The sequence below is a fragment of the Sebastes umbrosus genome, chromosome 18 (genome assembly GCF_015220745.1).
Source record: "Sebastes umbrosus isolate fSebUmb1 chromosome 18, fSebUmb1.pri, whole genome shotgun sequence".
In the NCBI taxonomy this organism is placed as follows: Eukaryota; Metazoa; Chordata; class Actinopteri; order Perciformes; family Sebastidae; genus Sebastes; species Sebastes umbrosus.
The window spans coordinates 19,165,197-19,189,567 of NC_051286.1; the positions used below are offsets into that span (position 1 = coordinate 19,165,197).

Below are 24,371 nucleotides of genomic sequence, written 5' to 3' on the forward strand. Positions count from 1 at the left end.
GTGTGTGTTTGTGAAGTGTTAACATGCCTCGACTTCCCTGAATGTTGGCAAAAAGGGAGGGTGATTCTGCATGGTTGTACATGTGCAATAGAGGCCTTACATTTCCTGTTTCTGTGTGTGTTTGTGTGCACGAATTGTACTGGTAAACTGCTGTAGTAACCAGTTGGAGCCTAATTCCAGTTTAATCACTATTAAAGCGATACCTGTTTAGAATGGGAAGCCTTAGAAAGCCAATTGCTGTGTCTGCGCCTTTCCCCCAGAGTGCTTTTTGAGACTGCGGTTTTAGGACTATGAATGTGCAACGTTTTCTTCATCTGTATCGATGCAAAAGAAAACCAGCGTCGCTCTCATTTGTTTCATTTCCACCATATTACACAGGTCAGTTCTGCCCTTTCAGGACAGCCCATTAAAAATTAAAGAGGCAGACTGGGAGTACATTTAGTTTCTAAAACATATTAACTCTCAAATAAATGTATGTCAGTGATAAAGAATATGTTCTTAATATGAGAATTAATCTAAAATGTAGTTTGAATAAAAGCAGACACAAAAGCTGGTGCCTACCTTGTTATATTCATTGTTCTCAACTTGATTTTGACTTAATCGACTCTTCCTATGTTGGGACGGCTGTGGCTCAGGAGTTAAAGCAGGTCATCCACAAATTGGAAGATCGGTGGTTCGTTCCACGGCTGCTCCAGTCCACATGTTGAAGTGTCCTTGGGCAAGATGCTGAACTCCAAGTTGCTCCTGCAGGCTGTGCCATCGGTGTGTGAATGAGCTTTTATGTGTGAATTTTGACATGTAGTGTAAAGCGCATTCAGTGGTCGGAAGACTAGAAAGGCGCTATATAAATGCAAGTTCATTTACTATTTACCAGTTTGGTTGAACTCTTAATACCTCAATTCCACTGCGTGCTACAGCTTGATTTGACTTAAATCGAATCACTTTTGGTACCAGGTACATTTCTAGATTTTGTTGTCCATTGCACGTAGTACCACGTCAATGTAGGTGTGATTCTTAGCTGATCGTCATAGCGACGCCACGTGAAACTGCCGTGACATCATCTTCAACGCGACGGCTGCACTTCATCCATTAACCACGTCATGGTATTGCGGTCTGCCATTTTTTAAAATCTCGATCAAGTGAATAAAAAAAATGTGGGCGTTATTGACGGTAGCTTGTAGGGGTGTCACGTTACCAGAAATGTAGTAGTCGATACCAATACCAGTGAAATTCCACGATTCTCGATACCAATTCGATACCGCGGAAAAAAACCAAAGTAAAACAATAAATCCCCTGTACTTCAACATACACTCCTTTATTACCGTTTGCATAAAACAGGTCATAATTCCCTCTCTATTATCTGTTTTATATTGCTGTGAAAATGTGTCCTTCAAACATGTATTTATTCAAGTTTCTCGCCAAAAACTACATTTACAAGATTACATTTGAACACATGATGTAGAATTTACCTTCGCCCAATACTGAATAGAGCCTGAACGCATCATAATGTAAATCAATGGCGTTACTGTAGACAAAAATTGGTTCTCGTGACAGCCTTGGTAATGTAGCATGGCTATTTAAAAAAGTGACGATTCTGGTGACGATTCTCTGACCAGGTCAATCAGTGGTCTGCGGTGTTTTGACTCCACCTTCTAGTATCGGTTCAGCTCGCTTGGAACCTCAACGGAGATGATACCAAAATAAGTAGCAGGTACTATCCACAACTTTTGTCAATAGAAAACCAAAAAAGAGTGAGTCGAGTTGAGTCGAGCCAGGGGAAAAGAGACATACTGTAAGTGTGAGCCTCACACAGACAGGGTTTTCACTGTTGTTTAAAATGCAATTTTACTGCAGTATTATTTAAACACTAAAAGTTGCAAAGCAAACCGTCATAAACACAACTCATAACCTGGAGCAGCAGCAGCAGTTCCTGCTATGCGTGCACAGCTAAATGCCGTTGGCAGTCTATTGCTTTGTCTATGAGATCCCTCTATATAATTACTTACTTCTTTTGTTACTCCTGGCAGTCTCTTCTACCTATCGTGAATACCGCAGGCCTCCAGATGGGCCCCAGACTTCCACAAAGCATGTCGACAGTGCCGCCGCACCTCATCTCATACGAAGTGTGAAAAAAGCCATTTTGCTCATTTCTATGGCCTAATGCGGCACGCTGACAGTGATTTTGCAATGAATTGTGAGACGAGTGAGATTGCAGCTCGTAATGTATTCATTATGTCAACTTTGTTAACAGGGTTATTGTTCTAGAGTGAAGATCAGTTCAGTGTATTTTATGACGTCTTAATGTGTTTGATGTATTTACACAATGGACAAGGCTCACACTGGGTAAATCACTCTATGGAGCTCATAAATCTTTATTGCTGCACATGTGCATATTTGTAACACCAGGTCCCAGTTCAGGATTACAACCATAAATTATGTCTCATTTCTTTCAATTCTCCTCTGGGTGTATTCTCTTCTTATAGAGATGCATTGTAGGGGTATGACGACCGTAAACATTAGTGCAAATGTAGACACTCATCAGATTTCGTCCTACTCAGTGACTGATCACGGAGGAAGTAGGAAGGAAGTTAAGAAGCGGAGTAAAGTATCCTGAAGGGATCCTTGAAGTCGATCAACGCTCTCCCATCATATTGCCAGCCAGTATAGCTTTCATAACAGTTGTCAGCAAGCTCTCGCTGTTTTGTTCTGTGATTTGAGATCAGTCAGGTGGAATTTCATCAAAGCAGACTTGAATAAGGACATTCATTATGGCTCAGCTTGATTCATTACCAACCCCCAGCTCCCCGCACCCCCATGGGGAGACTTCAAAGGGAACTGAGAGGTTGGAGATGCGGGCTGCTATCGCACTGAGGCTTACATCATAGCATCCTATCCGCCATCCGCACGATGTATCCCCCATCTGAGGGGCAATTATGAGACGGCGTGCAACATTGGCCCAAACCTGACCGTTGTGTACTTTCACCAGTCTGACCTTTAGGACATTGTTTCATTTGAGTATGATTGACTGTTTGCCCTCCTTTAGTTACTTTTTGATACTTCTAGTTTCTTGCCCGCAACCGTTGATTTTGTTGGCTGAAATGACGACTGCCGTTGTCAGATTTGATCAGCTGTAATCCAGCTAGCTAGCTAGCAAATTAAGCTAACGTTAGCTCCTTTAGTAGGTTGAAAACGCTGTCTCTTGCGGATAATGTTTCCAGCTGACTCATTTTAAAAAGGAGAATCTTATAAGGGGTCTTGAACACGAACTTGATGGTTATACATAGCTACATAATATTGACTTCCCATGTTGTAAACACGAGCTCACGAGTTTCATTTGAAGGCACCATATGGAAAAAATGTAATACAACATAACCATGTGTAGTTGCTTAGCTTAAATATTTGTTCATATTTTACTGTTAAAAGAGAAAATTAAGGGTTTTAGGATAAGAAGTAACTATATGTTTGGCAAATGTAACGTTATCTCAGGTAATGAGTTTGTCTGGGGTTGCTTGAGTGTAAACTAATACAATAAGGAGCAGGACTGAACTGCTAACATTCGCCTAAACAGTGGGCAAATACCTCACAGTGGATGTGTGACCTGTAACCCCACAAACTAAAGTAGACCATTAACAATTTACTGTAAGGCTTGGATACTAGATTTTAAGCTTTTTAGCCGAACATGCAATATTTGAAGCTTTGGTTGGTTCCTTAAATTCTTTCTTTTATGTTTTTGGTGATTGTGTCTATGTACTAAGGTTAAGGCTAAGGTAACCGCCAAATTGCGAAAACTTACAAAAACTCTTGCGAAAACTTGCTGCCCGACAACCTAACCTTAACCATTCAAGGTCAATGCCTAACCTTGACCATCTCACGAGAGTTTGCAATTTGTGCTTCACCTTTTAGACATGACCGTTTTTGGTTTTGGAAAGGCTAAAGAAGACACCACCCTCCAAACTCTTTGAATGCAGTGTATCGCTCTTACTACAGCCCCGAGCACGCGACTTGAACATGTAGAGAAATCAATAGTTTGGTAAGCCTGTTGTGCCTAGTTATGGTTGCTGAGCTATGATTGGATAATCACTGTTCAGGGGAGAGATTTAACAAATAGTCAACAGGACTAAATCCCTTTAATGTTAAGGTCTGATTTAACTAAACATCAAACCATAATAAGTCAAAGCGACTGAGCTTAAACTGGACAACTGCGTCCTCCTATTGACCAGCGAGTGCTTGGATCCCCATTCATTCTGACCAAATGAGTGAAATTCATTCAATCAGCATTTCAGAAGACAAATAGCATCCTGTTTCTAAGCTAATTATACAGAATAGATGACTTTCTGATTGGACGCAGTCAGTTGACAATGATTTATATGAGCCAAGACAATCTAATCTATCCCAACATTTGGTTTGTGGCTCTATAAAAATCGACTCCGTTCAGTTCCCAGAGTCAATTTTCTCAATCAAGATTCCTGCCATGCTTTTCGGTCAACGCGGTGGATGTGCTCATGTGTCAGCTGATGTGGCGTTGTAAACACAGACGAGTTTTTCTGGACAACAGTGTCGGAACTGTATTAGTATTCTGGGATGAGGATGATGGCTTGTGGGGATCTCCTGTCGAGCTCTGCTTCTTCTCTCACCATCCCTCCTCTTTTCTGCGACTACGTAGAATTTCTCATCCCTTGTCAGTCAAAAGCAGCGATCCGACCTAAATTTAGCACCGCTTGGAAACTTGACCATCACATAGATTAGCGTTCTGCGATGTGATGTCTTAATATGGCCAACGGCCCGGGAACCCAACACAACTTCGGGCATAAAAAAGTCCCTCATTATCCTCTCATGTCATCATCTGTGTGTGTGTTTGTCACTGTGTATATTTACTCTGATTCCCGCATGAGAGCACACACGGACATATGCAGCCGGACTCATGCATACTGTATGTGTGCACGACCGAATGCATATGCCCTCACATGAATACTCACATAACCCTAACCAGCCACACACACACACACACACAAATACACATTATGGCGGGCGGCTAATGACGTAGCGTAACACAGAGCACACAGATGCGCCGGCTGAATAGATTAAAGCGTTCATCCAGTGACACAGCTGTGCTCTCTTTGATGCCTGGGCATGAAACTGCAGGAAATTACAACAAAAGAGGGATGCAGAGACTTAGCTGATATAAAAAAAAGAGATCTGACGTGTATGGCATGTTAACGCTGTGTAACTTGTCAGAGCGGCAGCTGCAGGCAATGCTCTTGTAGTGCACCCATTAGATTGATTGATATACTTCTATATTTGTGGAGTGTAATGCTATAAGACCGATATAAAATCCTGAACTATTTGTTAGTATGTACCGGCCGACTATTCACAAATTACAACTACATCATGCACCTATTGTTTGCCGTCTAATAGCATTTAAAAGCAGGATTGTGCAGATGAACTGGTGTCTATATGTACAGGAAGCAGCATGCGTTTGGACTGACTTGCTAATTCGTAGCTGGGTTAAATGTAGCTTTCTATTAGTGTAAGGGGAGGCTAAATGTGCAGCATATAGGCTTGTTAGCTGTATGTACTCCATGGGGGTTTGTTGTGCGCCTGCTTGCCGGGCTGTTTTTTTTTTCGGAGGAGCTCCAGCAGCCTCGCAGGGTTCTGGTTGTGCGGCGTTCACAGCGCTAGCTCTAATTAAGCCAGGCACGAGTTTCTTTTAAACCCCCCGTGTGTTTAGGAAAAAAGAAAAGACAACTCCCTAAGTCAGCCGTGAGATGCAGGAAGAAGAGGAAGAGGAGGAGGAGGAGGAGGATGAGGAGGAGGAGGAAGCCGCATGCTGCTGAAATATAAATGGGCTGCACATCTTTGTTTGTTGTGAGTTTTACTGCAACAGAGCAAACAAAATGGTGGACCCCTCTAATGGCAACAGTTAATCCCAGATTTCTAATTGGTTAACAAAGGGATCATGTAATTCTAAAGTGATTATCCCTGAATCCATGTGGGTAGATTAGGTAATTGTCTTGTCACTCATGCGTTCCTCATGTAGCATCATATTCAGTCGCTTCCGTTTACAGTGTCTGGTTTAAAAATAGCATGACCTCCTTCACCTAAAAAGCCAGCAGCAGAAACTAGGTCCTTCACCTCTTTCAGCCCTGTAAGCATGCTGTCTCGTCTCTTCTGTAATGCTCCGGGAAAAAAAGGCAGTTCTCCTGATTGTGCAGTTATGCAGCATGCAACAATGCATTATGAATTATTTGGCTTTTGTTTTTCCCCCGCCGTTCTATTATCCTTCCAGCTAAGCCTCTTCATTTCCTCTGCCTCGTACGGCTGCGCCACTGTGCATTTCCCTCCCTGTAATTTATCCATCTGCAGAAATGGACCATGAGTGAGCGCGTGTGTGTGTGTGTGTGTATTTGTGTGCGTGTGTGCGTGCGCGCTGAGTAATAGGAAACGTTGTGTTTAAAGGGTGATGATTGCTCTAGCCCTCGTGGTTTACAAGCAGACAAGGTAATGATGGCTGCTACTTTCTCAGCTAGCTCCAGTCAATCCCCCTGAAGTGAGTGTGTGTGTGTGTGTGTGTGTGAGTGTGTGTGTATTTGTGTGCTAGTAGTGGGAAACGGATCTAAGAGCTGTCATGGTTTACACACAGTAGCTCGGGGTATTGCTGGATATCTTCATGAGCAACACAGTTTCTGAATGTGTTTTTTTTCTGCTGACTGAAATGACAAAAGCCTCGAGCTGATTTTATCAGCTGAAGCAAGCTACATCTAGCTAAGCTAACGTTAGCTCCAGGAATCAGTTGAATATGCTGTCTCCAGCTGTTTGATATTTCTTAAGTACGTTAACGCCACTTGTATCCCGTAACCCCACAAACTATTGTAGTTGTTTATAAAGTCTTCTTTGGTCTTGGAAGTAACGGTTACTACTGTAGGTAGTAAGCTATCCTGCCAGACATGCTAAGGATTGCAGCTTATGTTAGAGCAGATAAACACACCGTTTAATATAGCCTATTCCTTACATTTATTAGGAGTCACCGATGCGATACGATATTATCAAGGTACTTAAATCACGATATGATCTTGTTGCAATTTTAAACATTTGCAATATGCTGAGCATTGCAATAAGCTATATTGCGATTTATTACCTTTTTCCAACTGCAAATTATGCAGTTTGTCAACATCTGTTTTATCTAATAAGATACCATTTTCACTCTGTTCATCTCAGAGTTTTATACCTTGAGGTCAGAGGTCAAGGGACCCCTATGAAAATGGCCATGCCAGTTTTTCCTCACCAAAATTGAGTGTAACTTTGGAGCGTTATTTAGCATTTTTTCGCCGACAAGCTACCATGACACGGTTGGTATCAATGATACTATCTATGATATCAGTATCTTCATGCTAGCTTTAAGACTGAGCCCGCTACATCCTCTGAAAGACAGAATAGTGGCCAGGCCAGCTGGCAGGCCACCGGATTGTTAAGAGGTTAATAGTTCGATACTTGACTTGACTCGATACTTGACGTCCGTGTATCGATACACTATATTGCCACGCAAAATATCCCGATACTATGCTGTATACATTTTTTTCCCGACCCCTATCCTCTCGTATTTTATAGTTTTGGAAAGGCCAAATGAAATTCCCCACCCTCTAAAAACGGCCTCATGCACACTTCCTCAGTATGTGGAGAAATCAAAGCTTGACACCCCTGCCGTGCCAACTTGTCTCTCAGATCTCTCACATTATCAAGGATTTTAACGATTTTTTTTTAAATAAGTGGCATTAGTTAAGCATATAATTCGACATCTCACAGGAAAATTAGATTCCAGTGATTTGTGATGCATTTTGATGACATTGACATGAAAAATCAGTACATTACTGCTATTAGCTATCTTAGACTGTCCTTGAAAAAACAGACACGCATTATGCCTGCTACTTCACATCTTGCTCATGCCAATCATTGTCTTTGTCAGTACATCTGTGTGAAGTGTTTGTGTGGATGTGCTACAATGTATTTATAGCATTTATGTTGAAATATGTGATGGGCATATTCATTTGTGATCCTGTTTATGTAAAACATTACGTTGTAGTCAGAGATTATTGAGACTTTAAAGAAGAACGGTTTCATCAAATTATACTTTAAATGCTAAGATGAACTGATAAGATAGGACAGAGTGAAACAATGAGAGGAAAAGAAAAGACGAGTGAAGAGAAAGAGATGGGGGAAAAAATAAGCTTACTAGTTAAGCTGTGTGATATCTGAGAGTAAGAACACGCCCAGTCTCACTTTGTATGAGTTGCACATCTGATTTTAGCTCTGACAGTATTATCTTCTCCTACTTCTTATTCTTCCTGGGATACAATGAGTAAGGCAGGAGTAGTCAGAGAAAAATAGAGCCAAAGCAACCAGGGAAATACAGAAAAGGCTTTTGCTCCTTTTTACACTTCAATACCATTAAAGGGACTCAATGTAAGAATCAGAAATTGCTTGTTAAAAGCGACACCTGTGGCTGATAAGTCAACAACAGTCAGCGTCCTGTTGCTAGCGCTCATGAGCATAGGTCAAAACAGTGAGGCGACGCACATGTGATTGACAGCTAAAACCACAATATCACTATATATTTCACATGCTTGGCAGTAATGTTAGCTGACCAAAGGAAGGTCTCTCCATGAATCGAAGGCCAGGCCGATGTTGATTGTAGTGTTAGCTTTTCCTGCTGCAGCGTCCCGATCGTGGCCAGAAGGCAGAGGGGGGACACCGTAGTTTTGGTCGGAGACGATAATGTTACTCGCTCCGGAGCCCCCTCACTTCACTCAGCAGCAGGACACAAGACACGAGAAACCTCTTTTGGTTTTGAGAAGCTGCAGCATTTATTTCTGCACAAACGTCCACTGTACATTCACTTGATATTCTCAGAGCTAAACTAACTCTTGTGCTCCGCTGCTCGCTTGTTTCGCTGATGCTCGTGCACACACTCTCCCACAACACTAGTTTTCCTCCGACGTCGGGTCACATTCCTGTTTTGCAAAATGAGCTTCACTAGACATAACTTTGCTATAAATTATAAAATTGTGCTGTATCATTAAAAAGTGCAAATCTACAGATGGGAACTATTTGTACCAATAAAACAAACATATTGTGTCCATTACTCCCACCCATGTTAGTTTTGGGCCAACAGAAACTCTGATATGATTGTGACACAGCAAGTTCATTATTTCTAATTTGAAACACTTACTGAAAGTCAGCTTTAGACTCTGGATTTATTTGGACTATGCTAGTCTTGTTAATGTTCATTTTCTGAAAACTTTTAAGATCAATTACTTGAAATCTAGGCTATAAATGCTGTCAAGTTGAGTCCAAATGCAATTTGAATTCAATCACCTTCTGTTTATAGGTATTTAAGTGGTATTAACATTCAATAACATCACTGTGGGACTAATAAAGTATCATCTCATCTTATCTTAACATGATTCAAATTGAAATGTGTTTCTGTTTATCACTATGAAACAAGTCTGAAGTATTTTGATTGGAAAGTTTTAGAATATAGTTCCAATGGCATCTAAGAGTACAAATAATAGTAAGCATATGCTTAATTGGTGTTACGATTAAGAGGGGGTCGTTGGAAAATGTTCTCCCCTTTAAGGGGTCCCTGACCCCAAAAAGTTTGAGAACCCTACTTTAAAGCATTTCAAATGTTTATTTCTTGCCTACACAATTTTGCATTGTTAGCACTGATCAGTGACCTAGATATACATTTCATTTACCTGTTCATTTTTAGTTACTTTCCTCAGCGATTTAAGTCTTTTGGCCATTCTACTATCTCCAGCAAAAGTTGAATAGTCAAGCTTTTCGGTAGTCCATCCTTACTCTCTCCTATCCATAGTCCAGTGGTTTCTAAACACTTGGACTTGTGACCCTTAATACAAAAAAATGTCTACTTTTTGATTTGTTATTGACAAAGAAAGGATTTTTTTCTTTTTTGGTCCATGGTAAACATCTTGTGACCCCTTAGATTCATGTTGCAACCCCCTAGGCATGTCCTGACCCCCAGATAGGAAAGCCAGCGTTTCAGACACTCACTGTTGTAGTGCTGGTGGGTGCTGGCAGGAATCAGTGGCTATATGGGGTGTGCATATCTGTGGCTTTTCCACAGAGATTTGGCCTCACACTCACACACACACACACACACACACACACACACACACACATTCATGTACTCGCTCACATATCGACACGGTGGCCCTAATCCCAGCCCGTTATCAGCGAGCATCAGCGTGTGAAGTCATGTGGACTGGAATGAGTCAGGGGGCTGAGCCTCAAACTCTGTGCAGCTGAGATCCGCTGATGAGAGCATCTCCGCTGGACGCATGTCATCGTTTCACACCCGGACCCACTGCCGCCTAGCAGCCCACATTAGCTCCAAAGCTGTTTGGTGGAGAAAAGAGACCGGCTATATTTAGCCTTTCATGTAGACAAGGGACTCTGTAGTCGGGAGACCAGTCAAAAGTCATATGTAGTCACAATTCTCAGTGTTTACAGTTCTGACAGCTGCTGCACTACTACTAGATGTTTCATGGAACAAAAATTACGTCTGCCATTTGTTTTATCTTCCAGAAGACAAAGAGATGCTTTGTTTCTTGCCCTAGAGACTCTGGATAGAGAACAGATTTTGTTAATCCACAAATGTTTGTTTCAGCTTTTACTATTGAACATTGTAGTATGTGTTGGCACAAACCAGAAAATGAGCCGGTCTCTGTATCAATTCATCATTTTGCCATCAATGGAGGAGGTCCGGGATCTGTTCCATGCTGATATTGACATTCAGGTGCATCAGCTCAGTTTATACTAAGTGAATTAGAGAGAGTGTTTAGTCGCTCAATAGATCAATCTGAACTCATTACATATCTGTATTTGTTTGTTTTTCTGGAACATGACTCACTTTGTGCGCTCCACAAACTCAAGCAATATAGTACTGTCACCCTGTAGGTCAGTTCATGATGATGATTTTTAACCTTTGACCTCTGTGTTGATTATCTCATGCAGATTTACCTTTTAAAAGTATTGATTAGTGACATCATACAAATACATTTTAGATTTGCAATTCTACAATGCGACTTTATATAACATAATAATAATGTGTCAACACAAACTGAAAAATTCCAGAGACAAAGGGCTGAAGCAAGGCTGCTGAAATGAAAGGGAATATTTCAAAGACAACAGTAAAGTGAACATCAGCGTTACCTTTCCGAGATGAAAGGGGGCCGAGGGGGGAGTGATGCAGATGTGTCTTATTGAGCGCTGCTGAATCTGTTGCTGCTTCTTTGGAACTGGTTGAGTTTGCTACTTCGTTGTTAGTCTGCACTGAGTGACTGTATTATTATTTTGGACTGGTGCCTGAATTGAATTACGGCTTGTTAGATCAATAGAGCTGATACTTTTAGCCACTGACTGTCTTTTCTCTGTGGTGATGTTTTTCCGTGGCTTTTTCAGTATTTGCTTTCACAGAATCCACTGAACTATATTACACATTATGTTTGATACACAGTATCTATGTAATATAGATATTACAGTCTCCGTAGACGTAGTTTTATACTATTTCCAGACCTGCATTCTGAATCTTTACACTGTATTTGCACTGTGCCAGCAATGAGGAATTGTCTCGCAGAACCCAATATCATTCTGATGTAGTTATGTTGGACAACAGAGCCTGTTGGGGACATTGTTTATAACAAACTGAAACCATTGAGCATTGACTTTCTGTCCATAATCTTGTTTTCACATAGTTCCAGGAGATAGCTTCTCCCCTTATGAAAGTCAGTGAGATATAGGTCAACATTTTTATGCTGCTGATCAATGTTTGTTGCCCTAACAACATGAATACGTGGCTAACTGGTCTGACTGTCTATTACCTTTCAATCAGGTCAAGTATAAACATTACAAAATCATATGAATCTATAATAGCTACTCCAGACGCTGTTGGCTGAATCGTTGACTCATGTTGATGAAAACCATCTTGCCATTGATTTGGTTGTCCTGTTTGGCTCTCACTCTATCAGGGCTGTACCGAATAGTTCGAAGCTTCAAACAAAGTGACAAAGCAGCATCCGAATTAGTTATTAATAACTTACAGAAACATTGTGTGCAATAGTCCACCTTCCACCTTCTCTTCTCCTCTCTCTGTCACTCTCTCAGACACATACAGCGAGCGCTGCAGCGTTTGGTCCTCAGTCCGCACCTTCATGTATCTACGTTGACGAAACTGACGAGTTATGTTTATTATAGAAAGTTGACTTAAAAAAAAAAGACTAACTCGTTTAATCCGATGAATCACCTTATTCAAATTGAGGATTTAGGTTGTTTTTTTTCCCAGGGTGATGACGTCATAAAATATGACAACAGACATTCAAAGCTTCATTTGAAAACCTCAATAGAAGCTTTGAATGTAAAAAAAAAATGAAATTCGGTACATACCGGCACTCTAGATTCATTCATCTCCTGCAATCCCTATTTTACCTTCGAGGACAAGGATAACAGTTTAATAATATATTATTTGCTGGGGGGGGCACGTAATAGTGGTGCATTCATAGCTAACTATACAGTCTTGATAATCAGTCAGCAAGCCTGCAAAATCTAATTAAATTTTGGGTTTTATTTTTTTGAAAAAGTGACTTAATATCATAAAAAGTAACCCACAAAATGAACCCAGCAGGCCTGAGTAAATGTTTTTAGCAAAGTTTTCCATCATGTGCATCAACTTGTTAGCTTGAGTGTGTGCGGTTTAATGTTTCGGACGATGATTGGCTTTAAAAATGGCAACAGAAAGGAGAGCAGAAGGAACTAGTACGCAATACGCGACCAATAGGAAGCTTATATCCCAATGGTCTTTATGAGCAGCACCTGACATTCTGTTATAGTTGCTTCTTGCCTCTAAGAACAAAAGCACGATTATCATACAGGATGTGTTTGAGTGAACCCAAGTAGTCCAGTCAAAGGCCTGTCTCCTATATATTACTGTGCTCTCAATAGAATAGAAGAAGCTCAATCTGTTCAAGCCTGGCAAGACAGCGATAATGTAGGTCAACAGGTATAAAGCCTCCATTTACCATTTGCAGCTAAAGACAAGTGGGGTGGAAGAGGAGGCAGTGGGACGTAAGCATCATACAGAGAGAATGGATAGTGGAGGGGGAAGAGATAGAGAGGGCAGGAAGGCGCATGATTGGTCCACAGACTATAGTGGCGGTCTGATTAATGTTTTATAAGTATCACTACTCCGTTTGTAGGTTAGACTTATCTTTCCTCTCCCGTGTGTGGGCTAATGGTGGAGATGTGAGTCATACTGGGCTGTGTCGTTAAGATAACTCCCTGTATTGTGTGTCTGTGTGTTTGTGTGTGTGTGTGTGTGTGTGTGTCCAATACAATTAACCAGCAATACAATTAAGCAACATTACGTTTAATTTAGAGAGAATGAAAACATTTAATTTATAAAATTTGAGGTTGAACAGCAATCTTGTCAGATTTGTTTACGTTGCTATGGTTGCAGTTGTGCTGTGATGTAGAGCAGATACAGATGTGTTTACAGATGCCTTCCTGCTGAATTTTTTTTTTTATTGTTTTAGCATTAGGTTGCAAATTACTTAAGCTTATATTTAAATCATATTATAGTGAAATTTCACCTCAAATGGTAGATAAGTAGAAGTATAATAAGTCAAATACTGCACATGGAGCTGTTCATTGTTCTAAAATCCAGATCAAGATGTCCTGAGTCACCCGCATGCTGAACATCTATCTCCTCATTATTCCCCCTGTTTGCTCATGTTCTTTATCTTTTCCTTTCTGTCCACAAATACGTGGTCATATGACCTTTTGCTCTTTGAAACGAGGTCACACTGGTGCCTCTCCGCTGCATGTGTGTGCGGCTTTCTGAGGATTAATAGTCATACTAGAAGTGGCTCGAAGCGGTGGTGTTAACTGGATAGTCCTCCGCTGTTATGGTGAAAATCCCGGGCTGCATCATCTGTCAAAGCTGACGTTTTTCTTGGTGTCCTTGGCTGAAATGTGAGGGATTGATACCCTGTCGGAGCCATGTTATCCAGCTCATAAACAGCTTGCCACAGCTTTTACGGAGGCGTGACCCCTAATATACCAGCCCCACACATACTGTTGAACCTGTCCTGCTTTTTCACGTCTCAGTTAGAAAGAAAAGCTGTCGTTGAATGAAGAGATTTCTTGCTTATCAGTTGACCATTTGAAAAACCCTTTCCCCAAATTTTCAGATCATAGCTTTAGCAACTGTAACTACACACGGCAGGCCTGTCAAGTTTTGGACTTCCTCACATGCTGGAGTGATGCATGTGGCCGTTTTTTAAGAGCGAGTTTGGAGGGAAGCTTGCTACATACAGTGGTAACCTAGCCTTACTTCCAAGGTCAGCAACATTTCATTAGCTTAGTACATTTTGTGAAGTTATGTTAAAAAACATAAATCTAACCTCTGTCTTGCTTGTCCTACTGAGCTAAGCAGCTAACAGGGATACCAGACTAATTAGCTCTACACTGCAGTACAAGAATGTGTTTTTTATTTATTTCCATGTCTTCTACATGGATCATGGTGAGGACGCTGACTTTTTGTCTGGGACATGCAGCTAGCCTCAGTCTGTTTGCGCAGTATCATGCATGTAGCCAACAAGTGTATATTTACGATCCCTTTAAAGGTGCAGTGTGTAGGATTTGGCAATATCTAGCAGGGACGGGTCATGATTTTAGATTTTTCGAATAGTCGTTAAATTATAAAAAATCAAATAGTGTATGTGACCAGGGCGAGGCTGCCACGCCGCACTTGGTTTAAGGTTCCGAATGGCAGGCCGGGCCCGTTGGCACCGGACCACCCTCCCCGGGCCTCCCTGTGTCCGTGTGCAAGCGGCGCCGCGCCCTTCGTAGTTTCAGCAAGTAGAACAGCTGTTCCAGCAGCGGAGCATATCGTTTCAAAACCGACAGAAACAATTAAGGCGATTATTCGAATAATAATCAACTAATTCCCAGTGATTTTCGAATAGTATTTTTGCTTGAAATGCACATCCCTAGTATCTAGTAGTGTGGTTGCAGATTGCAACCTCCTAAAACGTGAAAGGCTCCCTCTAGAGCCACTGTTTGTTTTTTTCGTTCTGGGTTACTGTGGAAACATGGCGGAACAACATGGCGGACTCCGTGAAGAGGACGCACTCCCTATGTAGATATGAAGGGCTCATTCTAAGCTAAAACACGATTCTCAGTTTCAGGTGATTATACACTAAAGAAAACATAATTCTGAATATTATATTCCATTTCTGCCCATAAATCCTACACAGTGTTCCTTTAAAGGGTTCTTGTTTTAAGACGAGTCAGCTTGAAACATTAACAAGTCAGCCTTAGAAGGCGTTTTCATGCAAAGCATGAAGGTAACGTTGGCTTACTTAGCTAGCTACCTACAGCTGTCATTTCAGCTGAAATTAGAAGCCTGAGAGCCTGTCTGAAATCAAGGATGAAGTATTTCCAGTGGTAAATGTGCCACCATGATCACTGTAAACTGCATTATGTGCCGTGGGAGAATGGAAAGCTTGACAAGCGTAGCAACATTAACTAAGGGTGGGGGGGCTTAGCGAATGGTCAGATATAAAAGATAATTTTGTTCATATAGCAAAGGCTCATTCTTTTGCTCTCATGATAGATGTCTTACTCCTGCTCTGTAAGCACGTTGGCCATTGCCACTGTAAAACACACATATATGCACTTCCTTATCCACACACTGACATACATGCAGGAAACCTGCTGGGTGGTTGACTTTAATGCACACCTTTCATCAGCACTTTTTAGCTGGAGAACATTCATAAACAACAATACACGTAAACACGGCTCACACAGCTCTTCCCAGTGAAACGCTGCCACGCCGTGCAGTGGCTGGCTCCACAAATCCTTAACCTACATCTTTTACATCTCAGCTTTAACCATTTTCACATAACACCAGGAGGGAAGGCTTCTTGCCGAGCCATCAATAATAAACGATTAAGTTGAGGGTTTAACATGCTTGTGTAGATAATGGGGTGGAAAGGAGGAGGCTTTCAAAGAACAGAGTGCTTTCAGCCCAGAAAACCAGCAGCAGGAAGAGCAGAGTTTTTAATGGTCAGGACCTGAAGGCTGTGGGTTACTTTTCAAGCATCATCCGTCACAGATGGTTAATGACTTATTCAAAATTGTAATCCTCAATGCTAATGTACAGTATGTTATACATACAGTATATATTCTATAAAACGAAAAATGTATTATCATTTTGTGTCATTTAAAAAAATGGTGATCTATTTATTGATTACAAGTTAGGACAATGGTACACATTAAGGAATGCATTCACAAAGAGGTTAGTCAATCAATAATCTGCCCCAAAACGGGACAGTTGTTTTTCAGATCTTCATTATGATGACAGGAATAGCTCCTTTTCTTCTTTTGGTAGTTCAGGTTTCCCTCAGTAGAGGGTGGGAATCACCAGAGGCCCCACAATACCATATTATCACGATACGATATTATTGCGATTTTAAACATTTTGCATTATGCTGAGTATTGCGATAAGATATATTGCGATATATTGCAATTTATTATCTTTTTTCAACTGCAAATGATGCAGTTTGTCAACATCTGTTTTATTTCACTCTGTTCATCTCAGAGCTTTCATTCAGATATCTTGAGGTCAGAGGTCAAGGGACCCCTGTGAAAATGGCAATGACAGTTTTTCCTCGCCAAAATAACATTTGAGTGTTGTTTACATGGCAAAGACAGAAAATATAAATATTTGGTTTGGTACCAGAGGTTGCATCAACCAAATATTTTCCGTCAAAATGATGGAAAACGAGAAAGTCTAACGCAACTACTGGTTGGTACCAATGGATTCCTTAGGTTTCCAGTAGGTTTCCAGTATCTTCACTCTAGGTTAATAGTTTACATAATAAAAGATGGATACTTGACGTCAGCGTATCGATACAGTTTTGCCACGCAAAATATCGCGATACTATGTAGGGATGGGTCATGATTTTAGATTTTTCGAAGTCATTAAATTATAAAAAATCAACTAGTTTATGCAACTACGGTCCCGTCTTAAAAAATGCGTGGATTTTTGGAAATGAATCAAGTATTTCCCAGTGATTATCGAATAGTATTTATGCTTGGAATGCACATCCCTAATACTATTACTATACTATACTATACTATACTATTTTTTACCCCCACCCCGACTATGGATGCAATTTATGATGCAAACCCGGGGAGGATTTTGTAATTACAAGATAAAAGTGTCTTAGTAGATTGAAACTAGACTTAATTTGGTTTGAAATGAAAGTATTTTATACATCTAGGTGGTATATAACCGTTGTTTCAACATTATTTTAATGACTTCATTTCAATGCGTCACCTGCTACATGTTGAAATATAGTCATTATAGCCCAACTATTGAACTCAGGAGTATAGCTAGATGTAGTTTATTGCTCTCAACACCATTTAAATACTTGATAACAACACTGGAGCAAATCAGCAATAGCAGTAAAACGTAACGAAGGGCTCTGGATACTTTTGCACCGTGAGTAAATAAGTACAGTGCAGGCAGGTAATAACGGCGTAATGTGTGTCGCACATATTAATATATTTAATAGACACTATAGACATTTATCCACTAAGGCTGTGGCTCACTGGGCATCAATAGCTGACCATCACAAAAATCCACATAGACACATGCACACACACACTCACCCAGATGCTACATAAACAAATAGTCACAGAGCGCCCTGCAGCGTTGCCAGTCATTCTCTTTATGTCTGACTGCTTCTCATTGAAACGGCAAGTCTATGAAAAGACTGCTCTCAGTTTTGAAAAAAAAGCAACATTTGTCTGTGCAGTCTGGATGTGGATGGTGTCTGCATACAGATGTTAGCCCTGGGGCTCTGAAACTAACACCATATGGCAGGACCCTCTTTTCACGTGCTTGATCGTGTTGATAGCAGGACTGAATAATGGTTATTTCTTCTTTCTTTATCAGTGTAAAGGTACTGTTGTGCAGATGGAAACATGGCTTTATCTACGTTTGCTTGTTGGCTAAGGCATACAGCATGGTGGTGGACTTCCACTGTATTATTTTACATGCTGTGTTTGAACAACTAACAGCCACAAGAAACAGCAGGTCTCACAACAGGTGCCAAGGCAAGATAAGAATTGCTTGTACTGACTTTTATAAAAGTCTTTCTTGCTGTTTTATTTATTTATTGTTTCTCATTTTGGTTCCACTGTGAAGGTTATTATTTCTGTTGTGTTATTATGCCACATTTCAAACCCTGCAAATTCTTTCTGAATGGATGTTTGAATTGGAAAGCTGCATTTTTCAAAGTCTGGGCAGGAGGTGGACTGCAGGGAAACAATGCATCATGGAAGAGTTGAAAAACTTAATCTGTCACTAATAGATGCCTTTGGCTGTGTTGGCAGCAGAAAACATTGGTAATAGGTAAATTAGCCTACTACTTGTTTTGAAATATTGAAATGTTCCCCAAGAGTCTTTGGATTTATGGAGTGTATGTAAAAATCATGCCGGATTGAACCTTCAGGGTCTGTGTGAGTCATTGAAACATATACAGACTTATTTATCTTTCCAAGGGTTATGGCTACTAAAGATTGTATTTCATTTCATTTTTATTTCCAAAGCACAATAGGTATCCAGAGGTTTTCAAACTGGGAGGTGGCTTCCCCCGGAGGGTTGCAGGATAGTCGGCGTGGAGGGAGAGACATGAGGCAAAGATACTATGTCAGGTGAAAGGGACAGGTGCATGCCAATGTTCTAAAAACAACAAAAAGAAGTTATTGTTGTTTAACCCGATGATTTGGCCCTCATGTCAGCAGTTGGAGCTGCACCAGTTCAATATTGGAGATTCAATATTTTTTACCATGTCAATGAAACATTGATTGGAATTTGTCTTGGTGTGTACCAGTGTATGTGGAGCACAGCTCATGGAGGCAATTAAAGTACTTTAAAACCATTAGCGCCCGATAGCCACAATTTGCGTCTAAAATCATGCTCCTTCTTGGAGTCACAACTCAATCAAATCTGAACACATAGACATGATGCACATATTTTTAAGTTATATATATACATTTCCATAAATCCATTTGAAAATCATAGAATAATTACACTCCTTATGAATCCAGGACTTGCCTGAGAATCATCAAGTTTTTAGGTTTTCTTCTGTATCAAAGTATTGTAGTGATAGTTGTCTGTACATGCATGGGTGCATTGTAAAGGAACTGCTGATAGCTAATTCAGCATACTTTTAATGTTGCCAATTTGCCAAAAATGTAATCAATTATTTACTAAAGATATACAATTATACTTTGTCTGATGGGAGGCCCACACTGTCGCACTTTGAAAACCTCTATTCTAAACTGATCCGAACTTTCCACTGAAGTCATTTTGAATGCATTCAACTGTGCAGTTAAACTTGTAGTAGAGAATTAAACGGTCATTAATAATTTGAATGACTGACATTGAAGCAGGGATTCAAAACTTTTTGTTTATATAGGCTACTTGTTCAGGCGTAAGATGAAGTGTGAGATCAACAGGTGGATTTGGTATGTGGGTGTCATGTTGAAGCGGGCTACCATCCGAAGGCGAGGTTCTTGATTTGACAATCTATATTCCAACCTTTACCTACAGTATGGTTATGAACTTCATGTAGTAGCCAAAGAGAGATTGTCCATACAAGCAGCCGAAATGCTTTGCTTAACCTTAGTGAAAGGGTTAGGAGATTGGATATCTGAGAATGGACGTGTTGCTCCTTGACGTTGAAAGGAGACAGGGAGGCCCGTGATGGTATTTCGGGCACTATTAACTGGAAGCAGACCCAGAACAAGCTGGAGGGATAACATATTCCATCTAGCCTGGGAACGCCTCAGGAGGAGCTGGAGGATGTGGCTGGGGAAAAGGATGTCTGGGCTAATCTAGTAAGTGTCCAGCAGAAGACCAGGACCAGGATAAGTGGCGTAAAATGGATGGACAGCATTGGTCACAGCCATTCCCAATTTAACAAAATCCTGGTCTCTCAAATGATATGTGAAAGCACTAGCATCTCGGCTTTTGTGCCTTGCATGGTTCCTTGTAAGGCAGAAATAGTAGACACCAGAGACACTATCAGAGACGTAGTTTCAGTGCGCTTTAGTTTGACATTAATGTGCTTTTAAAGTCGGGACGCACAGCTGCACACATGGTCACACGTGCACACACTCTTCGTCAGACAGTGACACACACTCTCCTGTCCTCAGGACGGCACAGATCTCATTTAGATAACTCTCCTGATCTCTCAGTACCTCCCAGAGTCGCCCTCTCCTGCTATATTCATCCATTATGTCGCCACATGAGGAGATAGCAACAACTTTAGCTGATCCTTTCACCCGATAGTGAAAGATCAGCGGGAGACTTAAAGACGGTGTCTGAACTAGATACCTCAAATTCTCTTTACTTGTCTTTTGCAGTGATTTTGATGTTGCTAAACATTACGCCGCCAAAGAATCACAGCCTGTACTTTGCACTAAAACGCTTTGCAGGAATTACCATTTATCTCCCTAACAAGCATTCGTCTTGTGACAGTTATGATGTAGCCGCCCATTAGCCATGTGGAGGCTGCTATAGTGATGCTGTTAAAGAGTGGGGTACTTAGCATAGCCAAATCAGCCTCAACTGCCATAATTCTAGTTGTCTCTTTCTCTATTTAGTCTGCAGCTGCCCCTGCAGCTCCCCACCTCCAGAGCACTTACTGCATGTGTGTTTGTGCCGGGATAAGACCCTTGAAGGTGGCATGTGTATTTATATCCAGCAGTACTCGTGGAGGGGCGTGTCTGCTGCTCAAGTCTTTTAAACATCAAAAACATTCTCTCTTCCCATAATGCTAAAGCAGCTTTGCGGGCAAGTGGGCTGATATCAAAACCTCATGAGATATAGTAGTCAGCCACAGGCGACCTCCAGATTCGGATAATAAAAATAATTGCTAGTTGCACGCCCAACCATCTGACTCGTGTGTGAAGGGATGTCACACGTCCTGGATTGGAGAATGTAATCCACACTGTAAAAGATGAACAAAGGTCCGTCCCTGCTAGGTGTTATGGGGTACTTCAGATATCCTGCAATATTCATGTGATGTCTTCACTAAACTATGCCGTAGGAATGTCATGAATAACGATGTGTTTTGCTAGTAAGTCATTCATGAACATTATGAAAGTACTGAAACTGTCTACTTGTTTTTTTTTTGTTAAGAGACTTTCGTCATCCCTTAATGCCAGATCCAGAGTGTTTAGGTGTTTTGATTTCACAGAGGAAGTCGTTTTCTGCCTTGAATTTCTCATACAAATGTTTCACAGCCCATTTGTGCTGCTGTTTGTGGTGGAAAGACAATCTCTCGTTTGAACCTTCAAAGTGGTTAATTTTGAAACATATAACAGCCCAAACCTGTCGAAAAATGGAAATTCTGTGGACTGGAAGTTCATAATTCATACGATATGAGCTGTATGATAAATGATTCAATGTAAGAGCTGCATAAACTCTATGAAGCTATGGAACCTGGTTTCTGTACACTGCATTTAAAAGAATACTTCACCCACAAAATTACCATTTGTACAGCAATTAGGCACCCCGTGTTACCTTGAATTCATGAAGAAAACATAGTTTTTCTTGCATGCCTCCATGACGAACAAAGAAAACAAAGAAAAGTCTTGATAAATTGGAAGTAAGTGGGGGCAAAACTATATCAAAACATCTGTTTACAAACTCTCACACAACTCATGCAGAATAATCTAGTCATATCTTTGCTAAAACCTTACTATTTAAAACACTTCTGCATAATCATTCTCACGTTAGCGCAGGGGCGCTAAGTCCAAAGTGATTTAAATAGTAAGATTGTTAAACGCAGCCCCCATTTACTTCAATTCATCAAGACTTTTCTCTGTTTTTTGAATCTCCGTTCACAGTGGAGACTAGGGCTTCCCCCTCGTAGTCGATTAGTTGACTAATTGGTCATTTTGGTCTTAGTTGACTAAGATTTCTTTAGTTGATTAGTTGATTTTTATGCTTTTTCATGCTGAATGACTTATTTTCAAGAAACTTATGAGCACATGTGATTCTTCGTGGAGAAACTCAGTTTTACAGATCTGTCGATTAAATCAACTAATTGATTAGTCTCTGGTCGAGGATGGCCCTAATACAAATGGTCATTTTGTGGGTGAAGTATTTCTAAGACAAAAAAAACCATTGTGCTTCTCTGTCAGGTTTCATTCAGAAAAACAGATGAACAGAAATGTCAGCTCTTTGCTTTTATCAGTGCCTCTTCCATTAACAGTTTTAAAGGTGCAATGTGTAGGATTTAGAGGCATCTGGAGGCGAGGTAGCAGATTTCAACCAACTGAAACTTCTCCCATGTGCCAAGCGTGTAGAAGAACTATAGTGGCCAACACGAAAATGGCCCTATCTAGAGCCAGTGTTTGGTCTGTCCGTTCTGAGCTACTATAGAAAGATAGCGGCTGGTTCCGTGAAGAGGACCGCTCCCTATGTAGATATAAATTACTTATTCTAAGGTAGCGAAAACACATTGATTCTTATTTTCAGGTGGTTATACACTAAAGAAAGCATAGTTATGAATATTGTATTCCATTTCTGCCAATAGATCCCCCTAAATGCTACACACAGGTCCTTTAAACCATGAAAATACTGACACTGATTGGCTGTAATGAAGGTCAGATGTTCTTTCTTTTAGTCTCTCGAAATGAATGTTTTATTAAATTGCCTTACAGAGGTGCACCGTGTAATTACCCATGCACCCTCTACTCACTAACACACACCTCTCTCTCCCTCTGTGACAGCCTCGCACTGCCTGTGTGATAGTGTGTGTTTGCCCTCAGCACAGCGCCCGTCCCTGGCTGCCACAGCTAAACGTCCCCTCGGCGTCGGCAAACGGCCAGACTCTGTCACAGCCGCTGACTGGACCAGCTGTTTCTTTCTCTTTCTTCCATCTTATCTCCTCCGTCACACGATCTGTCTTCCTCTCTGTGAAAGAGGCAGTGATAGGGCGCCTGGTGGTGCAGCACTTGACACTAAAAGTTGATATCCACACATGCTGGCATCAGTGGGAGACAGTTTTGAGCGTGTTTGTGTGTATGTGTGTGTGTGTGTGTGTTTGACAGGGCAGCCGGGACACAAACACCATCCTGTGGATTGTGAGAACACAGAGGACACTTACACTCTCTGTTGTTTTTGCGGTGCTGGTGACAGACCGACAAGCGGGAGGAGGACAGTGAAGGTCAGATGGGTGCTCGGTTTGGGACGTGGCTGGTCAAACCCAGTTAGACAAACAATGAAAGTGAAATGGGATGGGTCCGGGCTTAAGCTGTCTGGCCGTGCCTTGGCCCAGGCTGCTGGCGTAGGCACTTTTTGGTGCCCTGTGCATCTCACATGGGGAGTTATCAGAGCGTGCAGGCAGAGAGAGTCATACTGTAGCGGAAGCTAGCAGTAGTAGTAGTAGTAGCAGCTCGCTGGGGGCTGCAGAGGGTCCTGGATCTGACCTGATTTGTCTATTCGATAACTTCACTGAAGTGTCGCTCCTCCGGGGAATCATTTGCTTCTAATTCAGCAATTATTGCCCAGGCTGGGGACTCGCTGTTTCATGTTTTGTTGAGAGAAAATTGAGGTGCATGATGGATTTATCAGGAGAGCAATTTGACATCAAAGTGTAACATCAGAGGATTGTCCTGGACTGTCTCACCATGGCTTACCCAGAGCACTTTGATTGGCTGAAAGAAACCGTCAGTTTTTGGCCAGGTAAGAGCAGTGATTTAATGAGTTTACATATGGGTTGAAATAAAAATTTAAGATGAGATCATCGGAGCCATAATTTAACACGCTGCAGCTTCCTGATCAGTCTTTAAATGTGATGTGAATGAGGGATGTTACACACTCCTCAGTGTGTTGTAAACACTGTGCGAATGATATAAAGCATCTTCTTCTTCAGCTGAAGTTGTTTACTGCTCTACAGATACATCTACGGGGAACGAGGGGGGGAAAACGCATGTCTGTGTAAACAGTTTTTGAGCCAATTAAATCATCTGAAGGAACAAGGTCTGGAGAGAACAAGTGAATGCAAATGGGACAGAACTGAACAGCGCACAACAAAGCGGGGCAGGACAAAAGAGGCGAGGGATAACAGAACCTAGACACCGCTGATGAGGAACACATTTTGCCTCACTTCTGTCACTCAAAACCAAGTAAAGCTGCATTTAAGAACACTGGGAAACACCTTGAACAAAAATGTACCATCAGGTTTTGGTTTTCCTGAAACATTTGACCT

The 24,371-nt window shown here is 41.2% G+C and overlaps 1 protein-coding gene across 3 annotated transcripts in view; it reads left to right on the plus strand.

Moving 5' to 3' along the window:
• The window catches only part of pak5 (p21 protein (Cdc42/Rac)-activated kinase 5), an 83,229-nt gene that overhangs the window by 6,256 nt on the left and 52,602 nt on the right, over positions 1 to 24,371 (plus strand). The window contains exon 1 of one of the 3 annotated variants that reach the window (XM_037750388.1): positions 23,434 to 23,845. The exons of 1 other annotated variant lie outside the window; for it this stretch is intronic. In XM_037750388.1, the coding sequence (XP_037606316.1) occupies positions 23,791 to 23,845 (55 nt within the window). In that variant the 5' untranslated portion in view covers positions 23,434 to 23,790. Of the gene's footprint in view, positions 1 to 23,433; positions 23,846 to 24,371 lie in introns of those variants that run through there. One more of the 3 variants, XM_037750389.1, reaches the window with a different exon arrangement.